The sequence below is a fragment of the Trichosurus vulpecula genome, chromosome 8 (genome assembly GCF_011100635.1).
Source record: "Trichosurus vulpecula isolate mTriVul1 chromosome 8, mTriVul1.pri, whole genome shotgun sequence".
Classification (NCBI taxonomy): domain Eukaryota; kingdom Metazoa; phylum Chordata; class Mammalia; order Diprotodontia; family Phalangeridae; genus Trichosurus; species Trichosurus vulpecula.
The window spans coordinates 59,401,400-59,425,139 of NC_050580.1; the positions used below are offsets into that span (position 1 = coordinate 59,401,400).

At 39.0% G+C, this 23,740-nt stretch overlaps 1 protein-coding gene across 6 annotated transcripts in view; it reads right to left on the bottom strand.

Annotated features, from left to right (window-relative positions):
* The window catches only part of KCNMA1 (potassium calcium-activated channel subfamily M alpha 1), a 901,346-nt gene that overhangs the window by 101,468 nt on the left and 776,138 nt on the right, over window positions 1-23,740 (bottom strand). For 3 of the 6 annotated variants that reach the window (XM_036736100.1, XM_036736098.1, XM_036736097.1), the window contains one exon: window positions 4,515-4,601. The exons of the other annotated variants lie outside the window; for them this stretch is intronic. In XM_036736100.1, the coding sequence (XP_036591995.1) occupies window positions 4,515-4,601 (87 nt within the window). The remainder of the gene's footprint in view (window positions 1-4,514; window positions 4,602-23,740) is intronic. 6 annotated transcript variants of the gene reach the window in all.

The following is a 23,740-nucleotide window of genomic DNA, read 5'->3' on the forward strand; positions in this document are numbered from 1 at the left end:
AATATAGGCCAGATATCAAAGGACACTCATTCAAGGCTCAGTCATTCACTGTTCTCTTTTTGGACTCAACAACAAAATACCATATATGTTAGTCAAAGAGACTAGCTAAGAAAGGAAAGGGAAGAGAGGGAGAAGAAAAGAAAGAGAAAAAGAAAAAAATCCTCTCAAATAATAGGATTTTTAAGCATAGCAGTTCAAACTAACTAAAACAGTTTGGAAATAACCCTTGCCAAAAGAAAAACGAATCCTAAAAATGGTCTGCACACGCAAACAAGAATGTGGCACCAGTAATCGGTATTCTGGGAATTAATTTTGGTCAACCCTTGGTGCTACTGGATGACAGAATAAGTGGTCTGCTAAACCTAACAAGATAAAGTTATATTTGAAATACCAACATAACAGCTGTCAGCCTAGTCCTCCTCAAGAACCAGTTCAACTGGCTCTTGCTTCTCCCAAGCCAGACAACAGTCTTCAAGGAGCAGTCAGGATTGAAAGCCTTAATAAATCAACGTTTTAATCAGTCAGGATTACAAACACTGGCATTTGATTGTGCCTACATCTCCAGCACAACTCCCTCCCCTGGCATTCCACCCTTCCAAGGGGGTAAGAATGGACAAGCGCTTGGGGAGAACAGGTCTCGTCCTAATAGACCGTGATGAAATATACTGGAGTAAGAGTTGGAGAGACGGGTGGGAGTGACCACCTGTATAATGGAAGGTACCCATTTACTGAGCTCCTTTATGCTTCCAGTGGGGGCTTTGTGAATCAAAACCAAACAAAGGCCATTTTCTGACTGAGAAAAAGTAAAGGATGTAGGTTGCTGAGCAGTGTGCAATATAACTTACAAACACCATAGCATACTTTGTTGCTTTTGCCCCAAGCCAAGCCATACTCTGATAAAGCTTTGCGGTGGTATTAGCATTCATCAGGCTTCTTTCCAGGCTAGGCGCTTGATTGGTAATTAGCAGGTGTGTACCATGTCCATCACCAAGGGGCATCGGCTGTAAAATCCTAGTTTTCCTCTTCCCACCCTCACAATTCAGACTAAAGCTGTAATGTCAAGAATGAAAAAGAGAATGCTTGAATTCCTATAGGTGGCTGCAACACAGAGGAGGAGGAAATAAAATTGAAGCCGATAGCACATGGTGGTTACCTTAAGGCTAAGAAGAGAGAGAATAGTAGTAATAATGTTAAAAGAAGTTTAATGCGGATTACTTGGGTGCAAATCTGAAAAAAAAAAACCCAAAACAACAAACAAACAAACAAACAAACACCTCAGCTACATAGGAGAATCCAGGAAGAAAAAACTGTATCTGAACATGCATTTTATCACCTCTAAAAATAAAACAAAACCCATGAAATTGGGCTTATCATAAGAGAATAATATACTTCTCCAAAAATGAATCGAATAATCCATTTCCTCTTCAGCTCTAATTTACCACATTTTGCATATGCCCCCTTCTTCTATTTGTCTATCTTTGTAATTCCAAGGATTCACAAGCCCAAGAGAGAGAAGCAGGACAGTGGCAAGATTTGCAAAACAAAGATGGTAGTAACAGAGAAAGGGAGGAGAACCATGCCAATCCATGCAAACCAACCTATCACACTCTCTGTTCTTCTGCTCAGGACCATTCCCACCTCAACTGAAAAATGCTCTGTCCAACCCAATCAATCACACAAGTGTTCCAAGCAGGAACTAAGATGCTCGTAAGATATCTCTTATCAGAAACGGGTATCCAGAGCAAATCACACAGAGACTAAACACATTTAGAAGATTAAAGGAAATAAATACAAGCTATATAAATGGTATTGAAAAAAATCACTTCCAGTTGATATGCATCTCTGAGCAAGTAAATAGGAATTTGGACCTTGACCTGAATTAATCTTCCCTTCAAAGGATGTGAGAATGTGACTCTGAGTTACTAATGGGAAAGGCATGGAATAAGAGTGTGAGTTGGTAAGTGTGTGTGAATGTGTTCATGTTTTAATCTGTCTCATTGGTGGAAGGAAAACCCTATGTCTAGATACATGCAAGGTCTGATTTATACGATAGACTGGCTGCCATGATTCCATGGGTAACCAAAGCATTTCAAATGAGCTGTGCAGAATGCTAAAAGCAAAAATTAAAACCAAAAACAAAAAGAGGGCTGGGGTGGAGGAGTGTTCTGATTGCTGCTGATGCCACTATGATTTTCCCCCTGGTTAGAATGACTTATGATTTCTGCTTTCAGATGTTAAGGGTCAGTCCAATGAAGGCCTTTTATCTAGCATGGTCTAGCACCATCAGTTTTTTTTTTTCCAAAGCTACCAGATGTTACAGCTATTTGGGACAATTCTAAAGTCTTTATTAGTTAAGACTCATAATAGCTGTCATCATCCTTGGCATTCCTTTTTATTTCTGTTGTTTGATTCTGGTTTTCCCCTTTGCATTGTGTCTACAATAAATAATCGTCTTCTTTCCTTAAGTGCCCATCACGTTTTTACCTTGTCACTCTCTGTATTTACCTGCAGTACTTTTCAGCTACCAGGCTCACAAGTTAATACCTGTTACCCAACTCCAGAGAGACACCTCATTTTGGTGGTAGAGCTGAGCCTCACTCTAAACAAGGGAACCATTTATTTTCATTGCAACTAGGAAAGATCATCCATCATAATCATATTGCATTTAAACTGGGATTTGTTCTCTTAAATGAAACTTGTGTTCAAAGGTTTCCTTCGGCACTCACAGCCTGGAAATTCAGATTTGTTCCCCGAAGAGAAGAGGGGAAATGTCTCCAGCTTAAATATATGGACATTGTATAATGAAGACCATTACATATGGCTTGGCTCCCACAAGAGAAGCAGCGATAACTTCTTCTTCATAAGTAGGATATAAACCATATTTAATTATTATCCTTTATATAGATTCTATCAATTTTCTGCATATTTAAAGAAAGTGGATCTAGGAAAACTTTTAGTTAAGCTATAAAATATAATTTTCATTTCATGGTTCTTGTGTCTACACGAGAGGAATAAAAATTGAATTAAAAAGGAGTCTTAAATTTACTTACTCTCTTGAAAGACAAATGGATTCAAATAATGGGCTACTACAGTATGACAGCCTAACTTTAGAGGCCCATATTTAACCTGCTGTTTTGGCTAATTATCATATGCCCCTGTTTCTAACTGTTTTCATTCACCTTCACACTTTGGGAACCATATTCTGAGGCAGTCATATTAAGCAAGGCTGCTTTTTCCCGGTTTCTCAAATTTGCAAACAAGTTCAGGAATCCAACCTGGAATTTTTATAGGACCTGAACTCCATCCAGCCTCCAAGTCCTCATAAAATTCAAGAGCTTGTTTTTGCACATCTCTAAGTATAACACTTAATGCGTTGTTGTAACATCCCAGAGCTCGCTTGTCTAATAGGCACCGAATCTAACAGTTTTACAGTTGGAGAAGACTCGTTACCCGAAAAATGTCAGGCAAGTCTAATGAGGCTTCAGATCCTCTGGTTTACACTGGAGTTTAATTTAAAGTTACAATGATGTTTTAACATGTTTGCTTATACTTGAGTAAAGAGGATTCATTATTTCAATGACATAACCTCCAGACAACATTCTGTGAATTGATTTAAGATGTGGTGGTAATTCTAACTGCCTTAATGCAGAACTGAACATCTGTAACAACATTTTGCTTGACTTTTCATCAGCATTCTCCTTTCAAGCAAGAGAAAGGCAATGTCTTCCAGAAACATTGGCCAGAAATCTTGGCTTATTTCAAAAAGATTTTTTAATATTTTTTTTAAAGCTAGATTTTTGTGGAACTCTGTTTCATTTTCTGTCCTTAGCCAGGCTAACAAATACTTGCTCTTGTCACAGTTTACCAAGCCCTCTTTATGGGCGCTTGGAATATGCTAGGGCATCTGTCAAAACTTTCAGAGTTTCAGCAAAATCCAAATGTCAGTGTGTGGTGAACCCTAAATTGAGCCCCAGCCCGAGAGACACTCCCCACTCCTACTCCCCTTTTTTCCTGAGAAGGGTGAGGAACATGGTGGCCTGGTGACCAAAGGGGCAGGCTATGTCCTGCTGGCTGGAAGTAGAAAGGATTCAAAGGAAATAAAACCCAGAAGATGATAAAACACAAACCACCCATAAACATTACTTGACTAGCTATCTCCATTACATTATTAATCACCACATCTGGAGCAACCCACATCTGCAAGCACTTAACAGGTCATTAGTAATGTCATTTTCACACTGAAAACACTCAGAGTAAAAGTCATGCAAAGTGGTTTGATTGTCTAGGCATCTAGCAAGAAGAAGCAGCTATGGTAACCTTGGGCCAGCCCCAGTACTGGGGGATGGTATCAGTATTTTATAGGCAAGCTGAATGCATGCTACAGTGGATAGGAGGTAGATTTCCCTTGCTCAACTGAACTCAGAAGGTAACAGTACAATTGCCAGAGGTGCTAGGTGGAATAGACTCTCTTTACTGTCAATTAACATTGGGGACAGGTTCTGGTACTCCTTCACCTGGCTTGGCCACAAGATGTGATTTTGAAGTTGCGTTCTGGAGCTCAAATGCGCGTTTGGGGTAACGTGATTTGGCTTCATCCTTAACTGCCAAACAATAAGGAAAAAAAAGGGAAATTAATGCTTAGCATTTGTTGCTGTTATTTAAAATGTTTCAAACCAACTTTAACATGAAGTAGAATCAGAGTTTTGGATTAAAACTGGAGAATTGCAGATTTTTTTCTTCCAACACCTTCCTGGAAAGTCTTTTGTCATCTGCGGAATGATTATTCACCAAGATGGTCATTTTCAAGGAGGAGTTTCTCCCAAAATATACATATCTGCTCTCACGGTCAGTGTACATACACACACCCACATACACCCACACACACCCACACATACACACACATTTCCACAGGAAGAGTCTTTATTTTTTGAAACTTATTAAAAATTATGTTCACAGGAAATTATTATCAAATTCTAGGTCATCAGCCCATGTGAAGCTTTTACTTCTTGAGAAGGTCTGAGAGAGGAGCCTTTGTCTTGATATAGTTGCCTAACCTGCAAAAGATGGCTTATACCTATTGTTCTTGAGACAATTAAGAGTGATGGTCAAGATGACTTCGATATGTAAAAGCAAATATCAGTAGAATATGGATGTATTTTATGATCTTAAGAATATGTTTTAATGAGATAACAGGTGAGCAAGGAGAGGATTCACTTTCATAACCAAACAATTTGCCCTTAAACTCTGGCCATGTAGTCTCAGAATTTTAGGAGGGGCTGGGTAAGGAAAAATGGGTAGCTCTTCTATTAAAGAATCAAAACAAAACTCAAAACACTGACCCAGTGCATCTAACTAGAAGATGAATAGCATCATCTTTGCCTATGGGTACATGATTAGCTATTCAAGATAAACTCTCTTGTAGAAATAACACATGCCTATCAGTGAAGTAAATGGATCCATGACATCTAGAGTAAAGGGGTTGAGGTCCAGTGGGACCAGAATTTCTAACAAGATACTTATCAATCTTTGTTGACCAGTTTGGTGACTCTCCTCTGCCACAGAGAGTGCCAGGAGGTTTCAAGGAGAAGCCAGGCTTGTTAACATCCCAGAAAAGACCCTCACTGAATGGCTCTAAGATCTTTTTGATCTTGATAATGGGCTCCAAGAAGAGAGGCAAGATGTAGTTTGAGAAAGAAAGAAGGGATAGTTTGGCAAGCCTAGGTGATATTGCAAAGAATCCTACCAATGGAATGAGAAATGTAAGGAGAAATATTGTTGACAAATGTAAATCTTTGGGATTTCAGGAACATGCCAGACTAGGTTCACAGAACCATATATTTGGAGCCAGAAGAGAACTTAGGGACCATCTAGTCTAATACTCTCAATTCACGGAGGAAGAAATTTAAGTCGAGATAAGTAAATAACTTGTTCCAGCTCAGGTTCTCTGATTCTAAATCTAGCACTCTTCCCCTCATATCATGGTGCCTCTCCAATATACCGGCGGTATCTGCTATGAACACAGAAGGAGTAGGATGTGCTAGCTGAGGAGGGGAGGCTTGTTGGGTATTTTCCATTTCTGGATTGAAATTGATATGAGAGTAGAGAAAAGAACTATAAGGATCAAATTATAAGTTATAAAGGACCAGGTAAGTCAACAGATGAAAGAATTTTAAAATAATTTTAAATTTTTAAAAAATAAATTTACTATGACTTCTCATATCTATATAAATGGACTTTAAATACAAAAAAAGACAAGATGGCGTTATAATTTTACTTTGAAATAAAAATGCTAGTCCTACTACCTCTAGTGTGTGCAAATGCACTACCTCAGTTAATACAACTTGGTTCTTCAAGGTATTCTTCAATTCTGGTCCTTTTAATAGAGTATATTAGTAGCTTTTTTCCTTAATTAGGTGACTGAAATTTTTTAAGTTCAAATTCAACAACACAAAATAATGAAATAATCCAGTTCCTGTGTAAGAGGAAGAAAAAAATTACAAATATATGATCAGAAGGCCATTCAGCCTAGAATACAATGTGGGAAGGCTATTTGGACTATAGAATATGGATTGATTTGTTATTGTAGTCATACTGGTTGAAGTTCCTCACTATAACTCTCACATTCTGCATCCTGGTAAGAAAATAAGTGACTAAAATCCAACTGGAGTCCCATTTCTTCAATTTCAAGATTGATATAAATTTGCATTACATCTGATTCAATCAAATTAACCTAAATAAGTCACACCACTCTAAAGAACAACCTGTTTGAAGAATGCATTGCCCCTGTCTTTCTTTCCCAGTCTACCATTGGAATGTTGGTGATTTTTCTTCCCTCTCATGAAATATGCTTTCAATCAATCAATTGACAAATATTTGTTAAGTATCTGTTAATGTACAAGATACTGTGTTTTCAAAAGAGATACCTCAAGGAAGTATTATTATTCATTGGGCCATTCATTGCATTCTTAGGCCAAGGATTGAAAGAATTTAATCCAATTCAAATAAAGGGGACAGGAGTAGCTTTAGAATGTCTATACGTCCACAGTCCCCGAGGAATAAGAAGGGAGAAGGGAATTGGAAAGAGACTTAAAAATATCTATGTTCAAAGAACATCAAAATGGAACCTTTGTGATCACATATGTTCGACTTCTCTCTAATCCCTCTCTGCCTCCAACCAGTCTTCTGACTTCTCCATGTACATATCTCCCCCTAATTCTGGAGAGACTGATGGTCTCTAAGAAGCTCGTCAAAGATTGAGTGCTCCAGGAATGAGATGAAACATTTTCGGCCTCATTTCCAACAGTCTTCTCTTTTTCTCTTTACTTCATCTCTGCCAGCTTCCCATAACTCCCTAAGCTATTTCCCACTTATCCTCAAGGAGAATGTTCTCCTGTCTCCAATGGAGAAACATTTGAAGTCAGAGAATAAAAGTTAAGGAGGCCAGATGGCTGGGTAGAGTGTCTCCTGACCTGGTGTTATTACCCAAGGCTAACAATCCCTCTGCTACTGGTGCTGATAGATCCTTTGGGTCTTGGGATCTGAGCAAAGATGGATTTTTTTTTGTGCCACCTAAGCTGGTTGTTTGACTACCCAGCACTCCAAGACTCAGGTAAACGATATCTACCAGAAGCAATTCCTCGGAACTGTCAGCATTTGGTACATGTCCACCCAGCACCCTGTACAAGACAACAGATTAGCCATTAGACTCGATATGTTGAAAATATACAGCTTCAACCTTTCCGCAGCTTGCTCAGAGCGATACATAGATGATTATTTCAACCGTCAGCTGCCGCATAGATTTAAGCCCCTGCACAATAACTCCTGGATTCATCTGCCCCTTGTCAGACGTACACAGCTTTAGTTGGAGGATACATGGTGTGGCAGTTTCACTGCGGATCCAGAATGATCCAGACGGCTGCTGTCTCTTTGTTAACAGGAAACCAAACTGATGAGTTTGTAATGTATTTCTTATCAAAGGTGGTTTCAGAAAAGAAAATGTACCTCATCAGTTTGGCTGGAATTTAACATATGCCAGGATATGGGCTTAATCAGGACATCTCTGTTATTTTCTCTAAGAAACATATAATTCTATATTCATTGCTTTAAAAATCATTTTACTTATGAATTATGTATTTATGAATTTATAATTATCACTCAATTCCCCCCACCTCTACAATGCATGTAATGAAGTCATTGACTGCATACTACAAGGCAATGATGCCTGATAGATAAAAGCTTATTATTTTTTTTCACACTGAAGGATGCATCAGAAATGGTCGTTGTGAATGGAAAGAATATAATTTTCTACATAGGCATGTAATACAAAATGACCTCTATTTGTTGAAAAATATTTTCATGTAATTACACATAAGAAACTCTAACTATATAGCTGATTGTCAAATGAGTTTGAATATACTGTGAGGCAAATCACATTTCCCTAAAACATAAGAGCTTCACAAAGGGGGAAAATCAGATAATATTATTGATTTATAAAAGGTAAATTTTAGTCCTGTCCTCCATCACACCCTTATCGAGAAGTTACATTAGATGTTTATGCTTTATACATTTCTGTGTGTAAGTGTATATATAATTGCCCCAGGTAGTTCTCCAAGGTTATAAATTACAAATAAGTTGCCAATCTGTGACAGCAAGAAGTTTCCACACTGGGAGATCTCTAAATCAATAAACTCAGGGGTTACTTGTACATACATATACATACATACACCCACATATATACATGTGTATATTCTATATAAACACACATATACAAGTATGTAAATGTATAGAAACACACACATGTGAGCCTGTATGTACACATACCATTGCAAGTCCCCCAATTGACTGACAGATGCATTTAAAAAATAAAACAAGAGGCATCTAGCAGTCACTGGATGGGGGAGCACATATGACAACTTCCACTTGCCCCAGCCCCTCTACCCCAAAATGAAAGGGATCATTCCATTGTCCATATTCCCAAGAATCATTTTCCTGCATCTTTTTTGTCCCTATCAAATAGATAGGTAGCACACTTGATAGAGTGCTGCACCTAGAGTGAGAAGACCTGAGTTTCAATCCAGCCTCGTACACTTCTTTGCAATATGACCCTGAGAAAGTCTTGTCTCAGTAGGTGGCCTCAGAAACCTACTAGCCGTGTGACTCTGGACTTGTCTCAATTACCTGAACTATAAAATCATTTTCCTACCTCCTGGGGTTGTTCTGAGGATCAATGAGATAATTTGGGTAAAGTGCTTAGAACAATTCCCAGCACATTCAATAAATCCTTCCCTCCCTTCCTTCCTTCTATCCTCCCTTTCTTTCTCTTTCTTCCTTCCTTCCTTCCTTCCTTCCTTCCTTCCTTCCTTCCTTCCTTCCTTCCTTCCTTCTTTCCTTTCTTTCTCTTCATTTCTTTTTTCCTTTCTTTCTCTCTTTCTTTCATTCTTTCTTTCTTTCTTCCTTCCTTCTTTCCTTCTTTCCTATCAGATTCTCCTCAGTATGACATTCTATCCCCTCCCCATTAGATTGTAAGCTTCTTAAAATGAGGACCATCATTTTTTTATCCTCGTATGACCAAAGCCTTGAACATAGTAAGCATATCCTAAAATCAATCAGACAATATTTATTAAATGCTTATTATGTTTCAGGAACTGTGTTAAGTGCTGGGGATTTAAAAAGGGGCAAAAAACCCACCTATCGCCAAGATGCTGACAATCTAGTGGGGAAGACAACAAATAAAAACGTAAACAAAGTATATACAGAATAAATAGCATATAATTAATAGAAGGAAGGCCATGGTATTAAGAGAGGCTGGGAAAGGCTTCCTGTAGAAGATGTGGTTTTAGCAGGGACTCAGAAGAAGCCAAGAAAGCCTATAGGCAGAGATGAGGAGGGAGATCATTCCACACATGGGGAATATAACCAAAGAAAATGCCTTGAGTTGAGAGAGTGTCTTTTTCTTAGAACAGTCAGGAGGCCGGTGTCACTGGGAATAACTTGTAAGAAGGTTGGAGATGTAGCTAAATGGGGTTTTGAATACCAAAAAGGGCATTTTGCATTTGATCCTGGAGTCAATAGGGAGGCCCTGGAGTCTACTGAGTAGGGAGATGGCATGGTCAAACCTGTACTTTAGGAAAATAATTTCAGTGGCTGAATGAGGGATGAATTGGCCTGGGGAACAACTTGAGGCAGGCAGATGCCCCAGTAGGCTATTGCACTAGACCAGGCAGGTGGTGATGAAGACCTGTACTGGAATGGTGGCAGCATCATAAGAGAGAAGGGTGAGAAACTGGACTTCAAGGGGTGAAAAAAAGTGAGAAGAAGGAAAACAGAGGTACCTACTGTGGAACTGAATCATTAAAGGAAACCTTGATGAGAAAATGTTTTCATTTGCATATATGAATGGTCAGAAACCCTAGGTAGGGTGTGTGGAAAAACTGGGAGTTTAAGAGAGAGCACAATGGGCATTTGTAAGGTTTACATTTTTATCCACCTTGGGGATTTGAGCATAGATATCATCTGTGGGCATGAATTGTCATAGAAGACATCATGAAGTCACTCTATTCCATGTCCTGCACCGAATCTTCAGGCCAATGGAACTTTGAATAGGATTTTTGCCCAAGTTTGTTATTTTTTTTAAATCAGGGCTGTCTTTTCCTTTTGATTATCCTCTGTGTGGGAGTCCCAGAAACCCAACTGAATATCAAGTAAATGATTTGCTAAAACTTGTCAACCCGACTTTCCTACTTCATAGGCCATCATTTCTGATATTACTATTTTTTGAAAATTAACAATGCTTGTCCTTTCTTTATTGCTGTTTCCCACCCTGAATCTCATTGCTACAACCTCATGCACAGACTCTATACTGTCCTGAACCTTTGAAATGCCACCAAGCTCTACGTGAACGGGAAAGACAGTAGGGAGGTAGTACAGTGGATAGACGTCTGGACTTGGAGTCAGAAAGACCCGAGTTCCAATGTGGCCTCAGACACCTGCTAGCTGTGTGACCCTGGACAAGTCACTTAACCTCTATCTGCCTCCTTTTTCTCAACCATGAAATGAGAATAATAATAGCCCCTACCTCCCAGGGTTGTTGTGAGGATCAAATGGAGTAATATTAATAAGGCACCTTGTAAACCATAAAGTGTTATAGAAATGCTAGCTCTCATTCCTGTTATTATTATTCAAGATACTGGGACAGATACTTCCTTTACAACTGAGATAGAGTTAAAGTATGTGGGCTTTTGGAAAACATTAGATGTATACCATGTGACTGGTTAAGGAGTAGATTGCCTGGCAACTTGAAAATACTGAACCCCATTCACCTGTCCAGATAGCAGCATCACATTAACCATAACCCTTAGCCTGTTTCTTAAGGGCAAATCACCTAAAGACGTCCTTGAATTTTGGAATTCCTGCATCTATTCTATAACAGCCTATACTCGGACACAAACCACTTTAAGAAGCTGGATCCAATTTATGTTGTTGCTCACCTCTGGGCTCTGTTCTTCTCTACACTAAAAAAGAAAAAAAATGAAATCCCAAACAAACAACAGAATCTAATTTGGGATTTTTCTAAGCTAATGGCATGGTTTAGTCACCCTTAGTCTTTCTCCATAATATCATTCCCATTCCCATCTTCCTCCGCTGCTACCCTCCAATTTACAACACTCCTTGGGTTTTTTGTCCAGCCATTAGAGCAGACTGTTGGAGGAAATGTTTAACAAATATACACTCATTTGGGCTAATCTGACCATCACCTCCTTTCCCATATCATATGGCCCCAATGTATCACTCAGGTCAAAAAAATTAGGTTTTGCCAAGTGTGATAAAAAGGAAAAAAAAAAAGATGAGGAGAGTTTAAGCTGGGCCCCACTGGCAAGAGCTGGGACCATTTAGAGCAAAACCAAATGAAAATCAGATGGAAAACTGGTAAAACACCGGTGTCCCCTCTCAACAACAGGAAATTGGTCTTCCTTAATAGAGATGAGGATTTCTTTTTTTCTTTCTGTCTTTTTCTTTTTCTTTCTTTTTTCAGGATCAGGATAGGGTGTGGTATACAGCAATGACCATGTGGGAACTGAGAGAGTACGAAAAACAACAGCCATATTGCAGACCCCAGAGATGTCTTGCAGTGGCATTATTACCAATAGTCAGGAAGGGATTTCCTCAGCCTCTCTGCCTATCCAAACAATAGTCATTATCCCACCATTGCTCAAGTTCTGTTTCTTTTTGGAAACATTCCTCAGTCCAGAGGATTCTCTCTCCTTTGATAATAGTAATACTAGTTATACATATTTATGCATATATAATATATATTTAATATATATAATATATATTTTTATATTATCTCATTGGATCCTTATCACAACCCAGTGAGGTAAGCATTATCATTCCCACTCTACAGGTGGGCAAATTGAGGATGAAGAGCAGTTATGTGCCTCACCCAGGGTCACAGAGCTAGTAGGCCCTGTTCTTCCTAAGTCCAGGTCCAGACCTCTCCTCACAGCATCCACCCAACAGCCTTTGGCAATTCACTGAATGGATCACTCAGTTATTACTTATGAATCCTAAGTATTTTTTGTCACTATCTGGTGTTTATAAGCTCCAGGGCCGATTCTTTGGTTTCTTCGTATTCTTCCTGGCAAAAACTGGGCACAATGCTGTGCATACAGTAGGCACTCAATAAATATTTCCTGAATGACTGCTGTGAGGCTTTCCTGTTACTTTAGAAATATGATGGCTTATCAGGAGGATACCTAAGAATCCCTTCTAGAAGCTGGTGGTTTTCATATTACTACCCAGATATCCCTCTGATTTTAGGTTTATCTAATAATAATGATGGTGATGATGTCAGCCAACATTTATATAGTACTTACTATGTGCCTGGTACTGTGCTAAGTGTTTTACAAATATTATCCCATTTGATCATCACAATAACCCTGGGAGGTGGGGCTCTAGTATTCTATTTTACAATTATTTTATTTTTTAATTTATGTATTTAATTGAATTATTTTGCTGATGAAGAAGCTGAGATTGAAAGTGGTTACGTGACTTACCCAGGGTCACACAGCTAGTATTTGAACTCAGGTTTTCCATTATATCACCTAGCTGCTTTCCTTACGAAATACCTACCTGATGAACATATACTAAGTGCACTATATGGTACTAGACTCTGATCTGAATACAGAGACCTATAGGTCCTGTCTACTCAGAGCTTATAAATTAGGTGAGATCAAACATAAAACTATAAAAAGTTAAATAATTGTGCAAGAATAAAAAAGCAACATAACAGTTGTCCACAAGGCAGGATATGATTATTTACAAAGTAAATATTGTCAATCCTTAGGGTTCAAAGTTAAGGAGAGGATGCTAGGAATTGAGGACTGAGAAAGCTCCATCGAGAAGGAGACTAAAGCTGGGTCTTGAAGGAGTGGCTACCTTGAATATGGAGGGAGAAGATCACGGAAGGCATTCCAGGGGAAGGGGGAAGGGTAGGAAGACTCAGAGGACCGAAAGATTGAGGAGTGAGTAAACCACTGTGGCCAGACCAGTTAGAGGCGAGTGGAGGGGGGAGGGGGTAATAGTGGGAGACAACTTTGCAAAGATAGATGTGGCCACATGATGAAGGTCCTTGAAGACTCCAAGGAGTTTGGACTTTCTTCTGTAGGCAGTCAGAGGAGAGCTATTGAAAGTTATGCCCCCAACCCTCTCAGAGAACGAGTTGTATATATGCCTACTAGAATTCCTAAGAATTACTGAGGATGACATCTTGGGGAAAACAAACACACAAACAAACACACTTTTAAGAGCCCTTTAAACTCAGTAGTCAGATGCTTTCCCTTAGCTGCCCCAAAGTTATTTGGAACTAAGATAAGACACATTCATGCAAGTAAGCCCTGAACAATTATACATATACCTACACACACACACACACACACACACACACACACACATATATACAGAGAGAGAAAGAGAGAGAGAGGGAGAGATAAAGACTGACTCTTTCGGCAATTGTCCTATTCCTTTGGACATCTCCTTTTCATTCAGGGGAGTACATTTGACAGGAAAATCAAGTTATTTAATGCCTTAGACAGGGGTCCTATGAAGTCTGTACAGCAGATTCCTCACAGTTGTGCTCTATAATGTCAATCTTGACTCCAGAAGCAATTATATTCTTTCTTCTACTACTGGACTTGATTCTGCCCTCCATGAGAGGCAGAAACTCAAGGAAAGCCAACCACAATTTGATTTTCCAATGCAAACTGATTCCATTCAATGGAAATCTTTTTTAAAAATATAATTTTCAACATAAGACACTTTCAAATGGATTAATGGAGAAGGAAACATTTTTCCCAATTCTCTAGGCCTTCATTTTCCAGAATTACTAACATTTTAGGCTTCTGTTCAAACCCACGTAAGCGGGGAGGAGAAGTTATTTTTAATAAAAGAAAGGTAAAGTGTGTCATCTTAATCCTTAATCCCACATGTTAAAAGTATCCCTTCAAGGATGTAAAAGATTCAATAACCATTTACTTGATCATTTTTTTAAGTAATGATTTTAAATTGAAATAATTTCATTTATGAGTGTTTTTTTTTTAATTTGAAAAGTCCTTTTGGAAGAAAAAAACCAACTTGTATTGGTGATACCCTTCCTGACTTGCTAGTTGTTACATGACCTTCTTTCTTCCCCCTCTGTTTTTCTGTGCAAGTGATTCCCCTTATCTGGAATGGTGTCCCTTTCCTCATGTCCACCTGTTGGCATTCTCAGCTACCTCCTATAGAAAGCCTTTTCAGAGTCCCCTCCACCACCATCCCCAGCCCAGTTATTAATACTCCATCCTTCTTGAAATTGGTTTGTATTAATTGATACTACTTTTATACTTGAAGGGCCACTAGGTGACAATGGATAGAGTGCAGGGCTTGGAGTTAGGAAGACCTGAGTTCAAATCCTGCCTCAGACACTTACTAGCTGTGTGTGACCCTGGGCAAGTCACTTAACATTTGTCTGTCTTAATTTTATTATCTGTAAAATGGAGATGGCGATATAATCTATCTCCTTGGTTGACGGTGAGAGCAAATGAATCCACAAAGGTAAAGAACACTGAAATCCTTCAACTCTGAGCAGCTAGGTGGTGCAGTGCATACACAGAGCACTGGCCCTGGAGTCAGGAGAACTTGAGTTCAAATCCTGCCTCAGACACATACTTTGTGTGACCCAGGGCAAGTCACTTGATTGCCTCAAAGAAGAAAGAAAGAAAAGAAAACCTTAAAGTACTATGTAAAGTCATGGTAATTATATTATTGCCCCTCCCCCACAATTCCTGGAGGGCAGGAAACTTTTTGTCTTTGGATGCTTAATACCTAGCATAGTATCTTGAAGACAGTAGACATGTAATAAATATTTCTTAAATGGAATCCTTTTGACATGGAAAAAAAATCTTTGAGAAAGGTTCCAATTTTTTCCCCTATTACAACTTTTAAATCTTCCTTTAGTCCATTCTCCCACCTTCCTAGGCACAAAACTCTACCTTGAGTGTCAAACTGTGCATGCCGTTTGGGGTGGGAGCTTTTCTTATCTGTCTGCACCTTTAGGAAAAGGAAGAATGAAAAATGAAAACTTTCATAATGTCACAATGTTGGGAAAACACGGTTAAAAAGACAAAACAAACAAACAAAATGAAACCTGTGGATCACTTGCTTTCCCTACAAGATATTACAGAAGCAGAGAAACTGGTGACTGGATATCTTATTAATCACCCTTCTTAGAATTGTGTTAAGAGAGATTCGGTCTCAAAATACATAGTAGACCTTTCAGTCAAAAACCTCAAGCTCTTATCCAACAGAATGCTACTCGCTGTTTAGTGAGGTGGATCCCAGAAGGTTTCTAAAAGAGGGGTCCTTTATTGAAGATATATTTGAAAAAACACATTAAGCCAGCATGCAGCTTCACTTTGTTAAAAAAAAAATGCACCCTTCATTTTTTTTTTCATTATCTTAGTATGGTATAAAGTACAGGGAATGTATTTGATAGATTCTAGACAAAAGTTGGGGTAGCTGGCTCACTGTCAGGCAAAGGAGCTCACCCAATTGTCCACCGTCTGTGGATGATATCCTTTCTAAAGATCTACTTTACATATGATCTGTTTTGTTGAATATTTAATTTCTTTCAAGTACAAAATAAAAAAAAATCCAACAAGTTAATTTAGAGGGAAACATAAGTTGTGATATTTCATTATTTGTTAAATTGTTTCTTTTAAAACTGAAATAAATGTCTCAAAGCAAAGAAATCAACAACAAAAACCCTAGAAAAGAAATAAAAGAGAAAGTGGTGGGCCAGGTTAAGACCCTGGGATCCATTTCGGCAGATGATTTTATTTCTAGAAAAGCAGCACCACCTGCTGGTCTCATACTGCATTTCAAGACCTTCTTTGTGGTTTGGGCCCATCTATCTTGCTATCTATGCATAAATACACAGCAGTATTTCTCAGCTGCTGTTATACATAGGAATTTTATTACCAGTCGGCAGATTTCTAACACACTGGTTGCAGTTTAATAATCTGCTATTACCTGAAGTATGGGTTATATAAAAGCCGAGAATGTTAATTGTTGACAAACCAATTCTAATATGTAAAGCACCATAAGTCACCTGGTAAATATTCAAATAAATAACCAGGCAAAGCTCATTTACACTAACAACACGTTATTAAATACCTCAGCTTGATTGCTTACAAAAATGATGCAAATGGAAGTCCCAAACACTAAGAAATCAGAAAAATGAATTACTAATCTCTCTGAGTGTTTCCTTCATGTTAAGAAGATATTTTTAAAACACCCAATGGTGAGCAGAAGTGGGGCTTTTTTATCCCCCTTTAAAAAAATGTCCCTGAAACCAAAGTGTCATTTAGTAAATTCGCCAATATAACAAACACCCCAGTTATAAATAACTAAGATTACATTTCTAAAATAATATCTCACTAAAATACGGCAATGGAGAAAGTCAAGGTAGGCCATAAGTCACCGATACAGAATGCAAGGAAGCTCCACCTGTCATTCTTAGGTAAATGATGGCAGAAAAGCAGAGGCAAAGGAATATAATAAAAAAGAAGAAATGGATATGTGATAGGGGACTCTGATTACATCTGCAAAGGAAACTGTGAAATAAATTAATACCCAAGCATATAGCAGTTTCAGTGCAATTGATCGTTATGAGAGCTCAAAGGATGGCAATTTTCTAAGAGCGGAAATAAAGTGTAGGCCTCAGAATCTAGTAGAGATAACTAATGACTGAGCTCCTTACAACTGTGATTTGATCTCAAACAGAAAAAAGTACTCGAAAGGATAGATGTATGCAATAGAAATCATATTTTTTACTTGAAACAAATAAACACAGAATGGGATCAACGGGCCCCTAACAAATGAAAAATGGCAGTTTCTATGTTGCCCTGATTAGATCAGGAACAAAAAATACCAGACTGATAACATTCCAGTACTTAAGGGGAAGCTCGAGCCAGCCAGGCTTTGGATTGTTATATGAAGGAGGCCGGTACCATTTCCCATACAGCTGACGGGAAACCAACTATAATTTCAAAAAGTTATTGAGATTTTATCGCTAATGAAAAAAGCTCATGTTGCCACCAAAGGGCATCCCTTACACAATTGTTTCTATTATTATCAAGAGAGGCTGAAGATTTCTTTACCCAGAGATTGTCTATCTGTCTTGAGTGGGGGGAAAATGTGTGGGGGTGGGGAGACCATAGGATCATCACTATAGAAGCAGGAGTGAGCTTGGAGGTCATCTGGTCCAACACCATTTTGCAAATGAGGATAATGAGGATTATTACCCTACTGAGGATACTGTGCCCATGGGCACACAGTGGATAATTATTAGAGCTATGATTCTAATCAGAGTTCTCTGGTTCTGGGTTAGAGGCCCAGGGAGTGGGGTAGAAGCCCGACTGATTCACAACACATGTGCCATAAATTCATAATAAGAAGAAATGAACCCCTGTTGGAAAGAACTCATTTGAAAAGTCTATTCTCAGGCCAGAGGTGAAAGTTCAGATCTAGGATGAATCACATCCTTTTGACCACATTCCGTACTAGTCACGTATAGTTCCCGAAACCCAAGGCAGCATGGTGCTGTGGAAGGAACTATTATGGCGTTAAAAGGTGCAAATTCTAGCAGAACAAAAAAAAATGATAGGACCAGTGGTGGTTGACAAGGGAACCAGAAACCAAGAAATGGATGCCTTCTTTAAATGTCAGGGAGAAGGATAGAAGGAAGTGGGTGAAAACCCTCCAAAGAAGTATAGCTTTCTCCTGAAACACACAAAAAATTGATCTACCCTGTGAACAAGGGAAAGATTCCAATCCACAGCAAGGCTAGAAGAGCTCTGATGGATGTGTTCCTTGGAGGGTGAGACAGCTGGTTGGGCTACTTAAGATGGTTGTGTCAACCACTTACTACTCATCTCTTTTGTGGCCAGACCAATGGAAAATGGATTGAAATATGTGGGAGGAAGAGCTTCACTTAGTGACATATGATGAAGATCCCAAGACAGAGGGAGTTTGCAGTGGGTGAATACATGACAGAATTGGTGCTTCTTTGAATCGTTTTAATCTTATGATTTTGGGATGGTTAGGTGGGTATGGAGATCATAGGATCTTAGACCCAAAGGCAGAACATTTGAAGCAATTAAATCCAACTCCCCTCATTTTGCAGATGAGGGACCCAAGGCTCAGAGAGGTTAAATTGCTTGCCCAGGGTTGCACAGCTAATAAAAATTAGAGGTAATATATAAACAGAGGTCTTTTTGACTCCGTGTACTCTCTCAACTATGCCACACAGTCTCCAATGGATCAGGAAGATTAGATAATTTTAAAAGAATATTACACTTTGGGGAGGGGGTTGGGGGGGTAGGAGATTTTGAACCTGTTATTGCATTGGTATCAGAAATTCTACACAAGGGTGGTCCTTCTACCAATGTGGGTCCCTAAGTACTCTGCAAGGGTAGCTAGATGTTTCAGTGGATAGAGCACTGGGTTTGGAGGCAGAAAAACTCATCTTTTGAGTGCAAATCCAGCCTCAGACACTTAGTAGCTGTGTGACCCTGGGCAAGTCACTTAACCCTGTTTGCCTCAGTTTCTTCATCTGTAAAATGAGTTAGAGAAGGAAACACAAATCAGAGCTTGATTTATTGTTTCGTGGATTGTCTAGATTAAAGCAAGTGATGGAGAAAAAAAGTGTTGCAGATTAAACTTAAATGTGTGCTGTATTTTTTTTTTCTTTTTGGAGAGATAATTGTTAAACATTTACCAGCACAACCCTGGTTGTAATCTACAATAGTGGGAGAAGTACCCATATGGAACAAATTACAGATCCCTGAAGGAAGTGTATAGACCTCACCTACCTTTCTAGAGTCTAAGGTCCATGAAAATAGGGACCAGGTCTTATTCATCTCCATGATTCCCACAGGAACCTTGGCAATGCAAGCGTTTTATAAATCCTTATTGAATGAATAGACAAATGAATCAACTATACTGGGTGAGACCCATCTTGCTGTCTCCCTGCAAATTGCCTGGTTCACATTAACCAGACCTTTGGTTAACCGCTACTCCTTTCTCTACCACCTCATAGAGAGCTGTGTTGGCTGGGTTTGAGCAGATTTTCACTTGGGAGTACATTCTCACTCTCTCATACTCTGCAATCTGGTAAAGTGGGTCGGGAGGAAATAAGCATTTATCAAGTGCCTTCTATGTGCCAGGGACTGTGTTAGAGCTTTAAAAAAATATGATCTCATTGGATCCTTGTAGCAACCCTGGGGGTAGGCACTATCATTATCCCCATTTTAAAGGTGAGGAAGTTGAGGGAGATGGAGGTTAAGTGATTTGGTCAGGCTCACACAGCTGCCGTGTGAGGCTGTGCTGAGCCTAGTGCTCTATTCACTGTACCCCACCCCTGGTCACCAATGGCCTCCTTAACATTCCTCCCACAAGGAGCTCTATTTCTCAACTGTGGATTTTCACTGGCTGCTCCCATGCCTGGAATTCAGCCTCTCTTCATCTCTATCTCCTGGCCCCTCTAGCAACCTTTAAGCCCTAGATAAAATCCCACCTTCTGCAAAATATCCTTTTCTTCTGTCTTTGAATATCTCCAATTTATCCTGTTGTATAGACCTTTTTGTATATAGCTGTTTACATGTTTTCTCTCCCATTAGACTGTGAGCTCCTTGAAAGCAGGGACTGGGGTTTACTTTATATCCCCAGCACATTTTTTTTAGTATCCCCAGCACTTAGCACGGTGCCTGGAACACAGCAAGCACTTAATAGATGCTTGTTAACTTGTGGACTAGACTTAACTTCCTTCTTAGGGAGAAATAGCTGGCCTGGTACAGGTACAAAGCAATTCCTTGGACTGACAAAGCCTTGTGATACTAATAGATTTGGTATCCACTTCACTAAATATACATCGGGCATTCTGAGGAAGGAAGGCAAAGTGGAGGAAAAGAAAGAAAGAAAGAAAGAGGAAAGAAAGAAAAAGGAAAGAAAGAAGGAAGGAAAGAAGGAAGGAAGGAAGGGAGAAAGAAAGAAAGAAAGAAAGAAAGAAAGAAAGAAAGAAAGAAAGAAAGAAAGAAAGAAAGAAAGAAAGAAAGAAAGAAAGAAAGAAAAAGGAAGGAAGGAAGGACGGAAGGAAGAAATTTGGACTCCATAAATGGAACCTTTTTCTATTCCTTATTGGTTTGAGCAACCAGGTCTCTGGCAGCATCCAGAGAACCCATCAGGCTAAATAAATAAAGCACTGCTTTGTAGCCCATATCCTAATTTTGGCCCTATTTATCTACACCAGTCCACACAGACCAGCCTGAATTCCTCCATGGCAACTAGAAACTCATTTGACCAGAAGTCTCAATAAACTGAATTGTTTCTTTCTCCCCCTGCCCCCTCTCCTATGAGAAAGAGGTAAATGATCAAAAGATAAGTTGATATTGGGAATTCCATTTAACAGTTAACAACAATAAAACTTTGAGAAAAATTCTCCAGGCTCAGTAAACGTCTTCTCTATCACTACCTGTGTGACTTAGGGGAAGTCACAAACTCCCTGGGGCTAAGAAAACTTATCTGTCAATTTCAGGGCTTGGCCCAGATAGCCACTGAGGGCCCATTCTAGCTCTGGGTCTGTGATCCCATGATCCATCTCCATTTCTAGCCCTTGAAAATGAGAACTGAGCTTCAGAAGGATGAAAACATGCTCCTAGACACTTTTTTTTTCGTCATAATTCTAGACTGAGCTAACTAAAGCTGCAAAGCTGATTTCTATTTTTACAAAGTTTTGTGACATGGACAGAAAGAAGAAGGACTTTTAATATAACTCTCTGTTAACTAGAAAAGTAAATGAATCATCACAGCTCAATCACAGCCCCAAGGCATGATACAGCTCAAAGGCGCCTTAGAGATTTCCATCCATCCCCTTTCATTTTGTGGAGGAAGATTCCAAAACAGTCCAGCTAATCCAAGTTTAACTCTGTGTGTGTATATATGTATGTATGTGTGTATGTATGTGTATACACACATCACATTACTTGTGAAAAGCTACTTAGCATGCCTCCCTTCACCATTTCCACCCCAGGACAGCCAAGAAATGTCGGTAGTTCTGTTTTACTCATTTTATGATATAGAAAGTAATTGTTCAGACATTAATGTAGTGAATCATGCTAAAAATATCTTTTTTTTAAAATCAAGAAAATTGTTGTCCCCTTTCTCTGATCACCACCTCAAAGGGAATTTTATTAGATTCACAGCTCCCAACCAACAGCGTTATTAGCCATTGAATAAGGGAGACAGTGTGGGGTACTAGATATGTGCTGGACTTAGAAAACTTGAGTACAGATCCCACCTCTGAAACTTACTAGCCTGTCACCATTCACCTGAGTTTCATTTCCTTGTCTGCAAAAAAGGATAATAATACCCCCAGGAACATCTCAGAGGGTTGTTGTAAGGCTCTGGTAAAATAAATAGAGGGATATGTGTATGTATGTGTGTGTATTTTATATGTGTGTAGTATATGTGAAAGAGACCCTTGAAAGTGTACTAAGACTTTTGCAACATTGTCTGTGTCATGTATGTATACATGCATATATGTAGGTACATATGTATACAAAGACACATCTATGGGTCTATTTACATATACATATACACATACGTGTTATGTGTGTGCATTTACATATGTATTTAAATCAATAAGTTTAAATGGAAATATAAATGTTGGTTATTGTTATTTATAATTGTTCTGGGAGATAGAAACAGTAGACCAAACATCTGGATGCTAGTCCCAGATCTACAGCTAACTAGTTATGTGATCTTAGACAACCCACTTAACTCATTTGCATCTTCAACTCCTGACATGTCAGATGGGGCTGATCAGACCTGGCTGGCTTACCTGTCCCATGTTTTCACATTTGCTGTGAAGATCAAAAATAGTAAATATATATGAAGGAAACCTGAGAAGTTTAAACTGGAGGTGTCAAAGATTTGGTCTACAACACTCCCAACGTGGCTGGCCCAGACCAGATTAAAATGGAATTGGGAAATATTTAATAAAATAAATAAAAATAACATAAAATAGATAAATTCACCTTTCAAAATTAAGCCAACAAGCAGGCCACAGGGATCCTTACATATGGATCAGTGAGGCCATCTCTGTTGACACCATAGGTCTAAAGCACCACTTACAGGTCAAGAATAACCACCAGAAATTGATCAGGTTCCCCCTTGGTGCATGTACTGACAGAAAATGGTGGAATGGAAATTAGAGGTCATCCAGTCCAAACCCTTATTTTCCATATGAGGAAATTGAAACAAAGAGAGGTTAAGTTATTTGTCCAAGGTTACCCAGGCAGTAATGGAAGAGCCAGGATTTGATTTAGATCATTCTACTGCACCAGACTTACTATCTAACTGCATAAAAAATAGTACAAAGTTTGCCCTTACCTGACTTGATGACTCATTGCTATTTCACTGCATAGCATCCAATGACCACAGCCACTTCCTGAGGAGCCCATGTCCTCAGAGGACAAATCAGCAAGGGTCTTCTCAGGTGTCATAAGTAGTGGAAATTTCCCTTTCACCTGGTGGTCACCATCATCCTTAGCTCCCTCTGGCATTGTACTTTTCTAGGTTTCTCTGGCTATTCTATGGAAGATTTCCCAAAATGCTTTGCTCAAGAATGCTCTTAAATGTGGAAAACTTAACCTCAGTCAATTCTTTTTGCCCCTATTCTTAATGTGTCTAGTCCCATCATTTTTCTGACTCTTTACTCCATTAGGTCCTACCTTTCCATGTATTAACCTCCTTTTAGAGCTTTGGTTCTGAAATGCCCAGTAGGAATTATTCTCTCAGTGGTATGTGTTAAGAGCAGTACATCTCTTAACAGAGAGGAAATAGCTACATCATTCTTGCCAAAAAGCAGGAAATTATTCAGAACTAACCTAAGTATCACCACCACTTGGAAAAGGTCTATGGGCAATCTTACTAGCAAGTTATAGTATTTCTGGTATCAAACAGAAAAAAATAACATTGCGGGGTATTTAGAAGGGATTCCAGGCTTGAATACTTGGCTTGGAAGACTATGAGAAGCAGAGAAAGACCAGACATTGATCCTATTTGGGAATGATTATTGGTCATTCTAAGAGTTTCCAAAAGCCTTCCATAGTTGTCTGTTTGGGGGGCATGTTTGTTCTGGCCATAT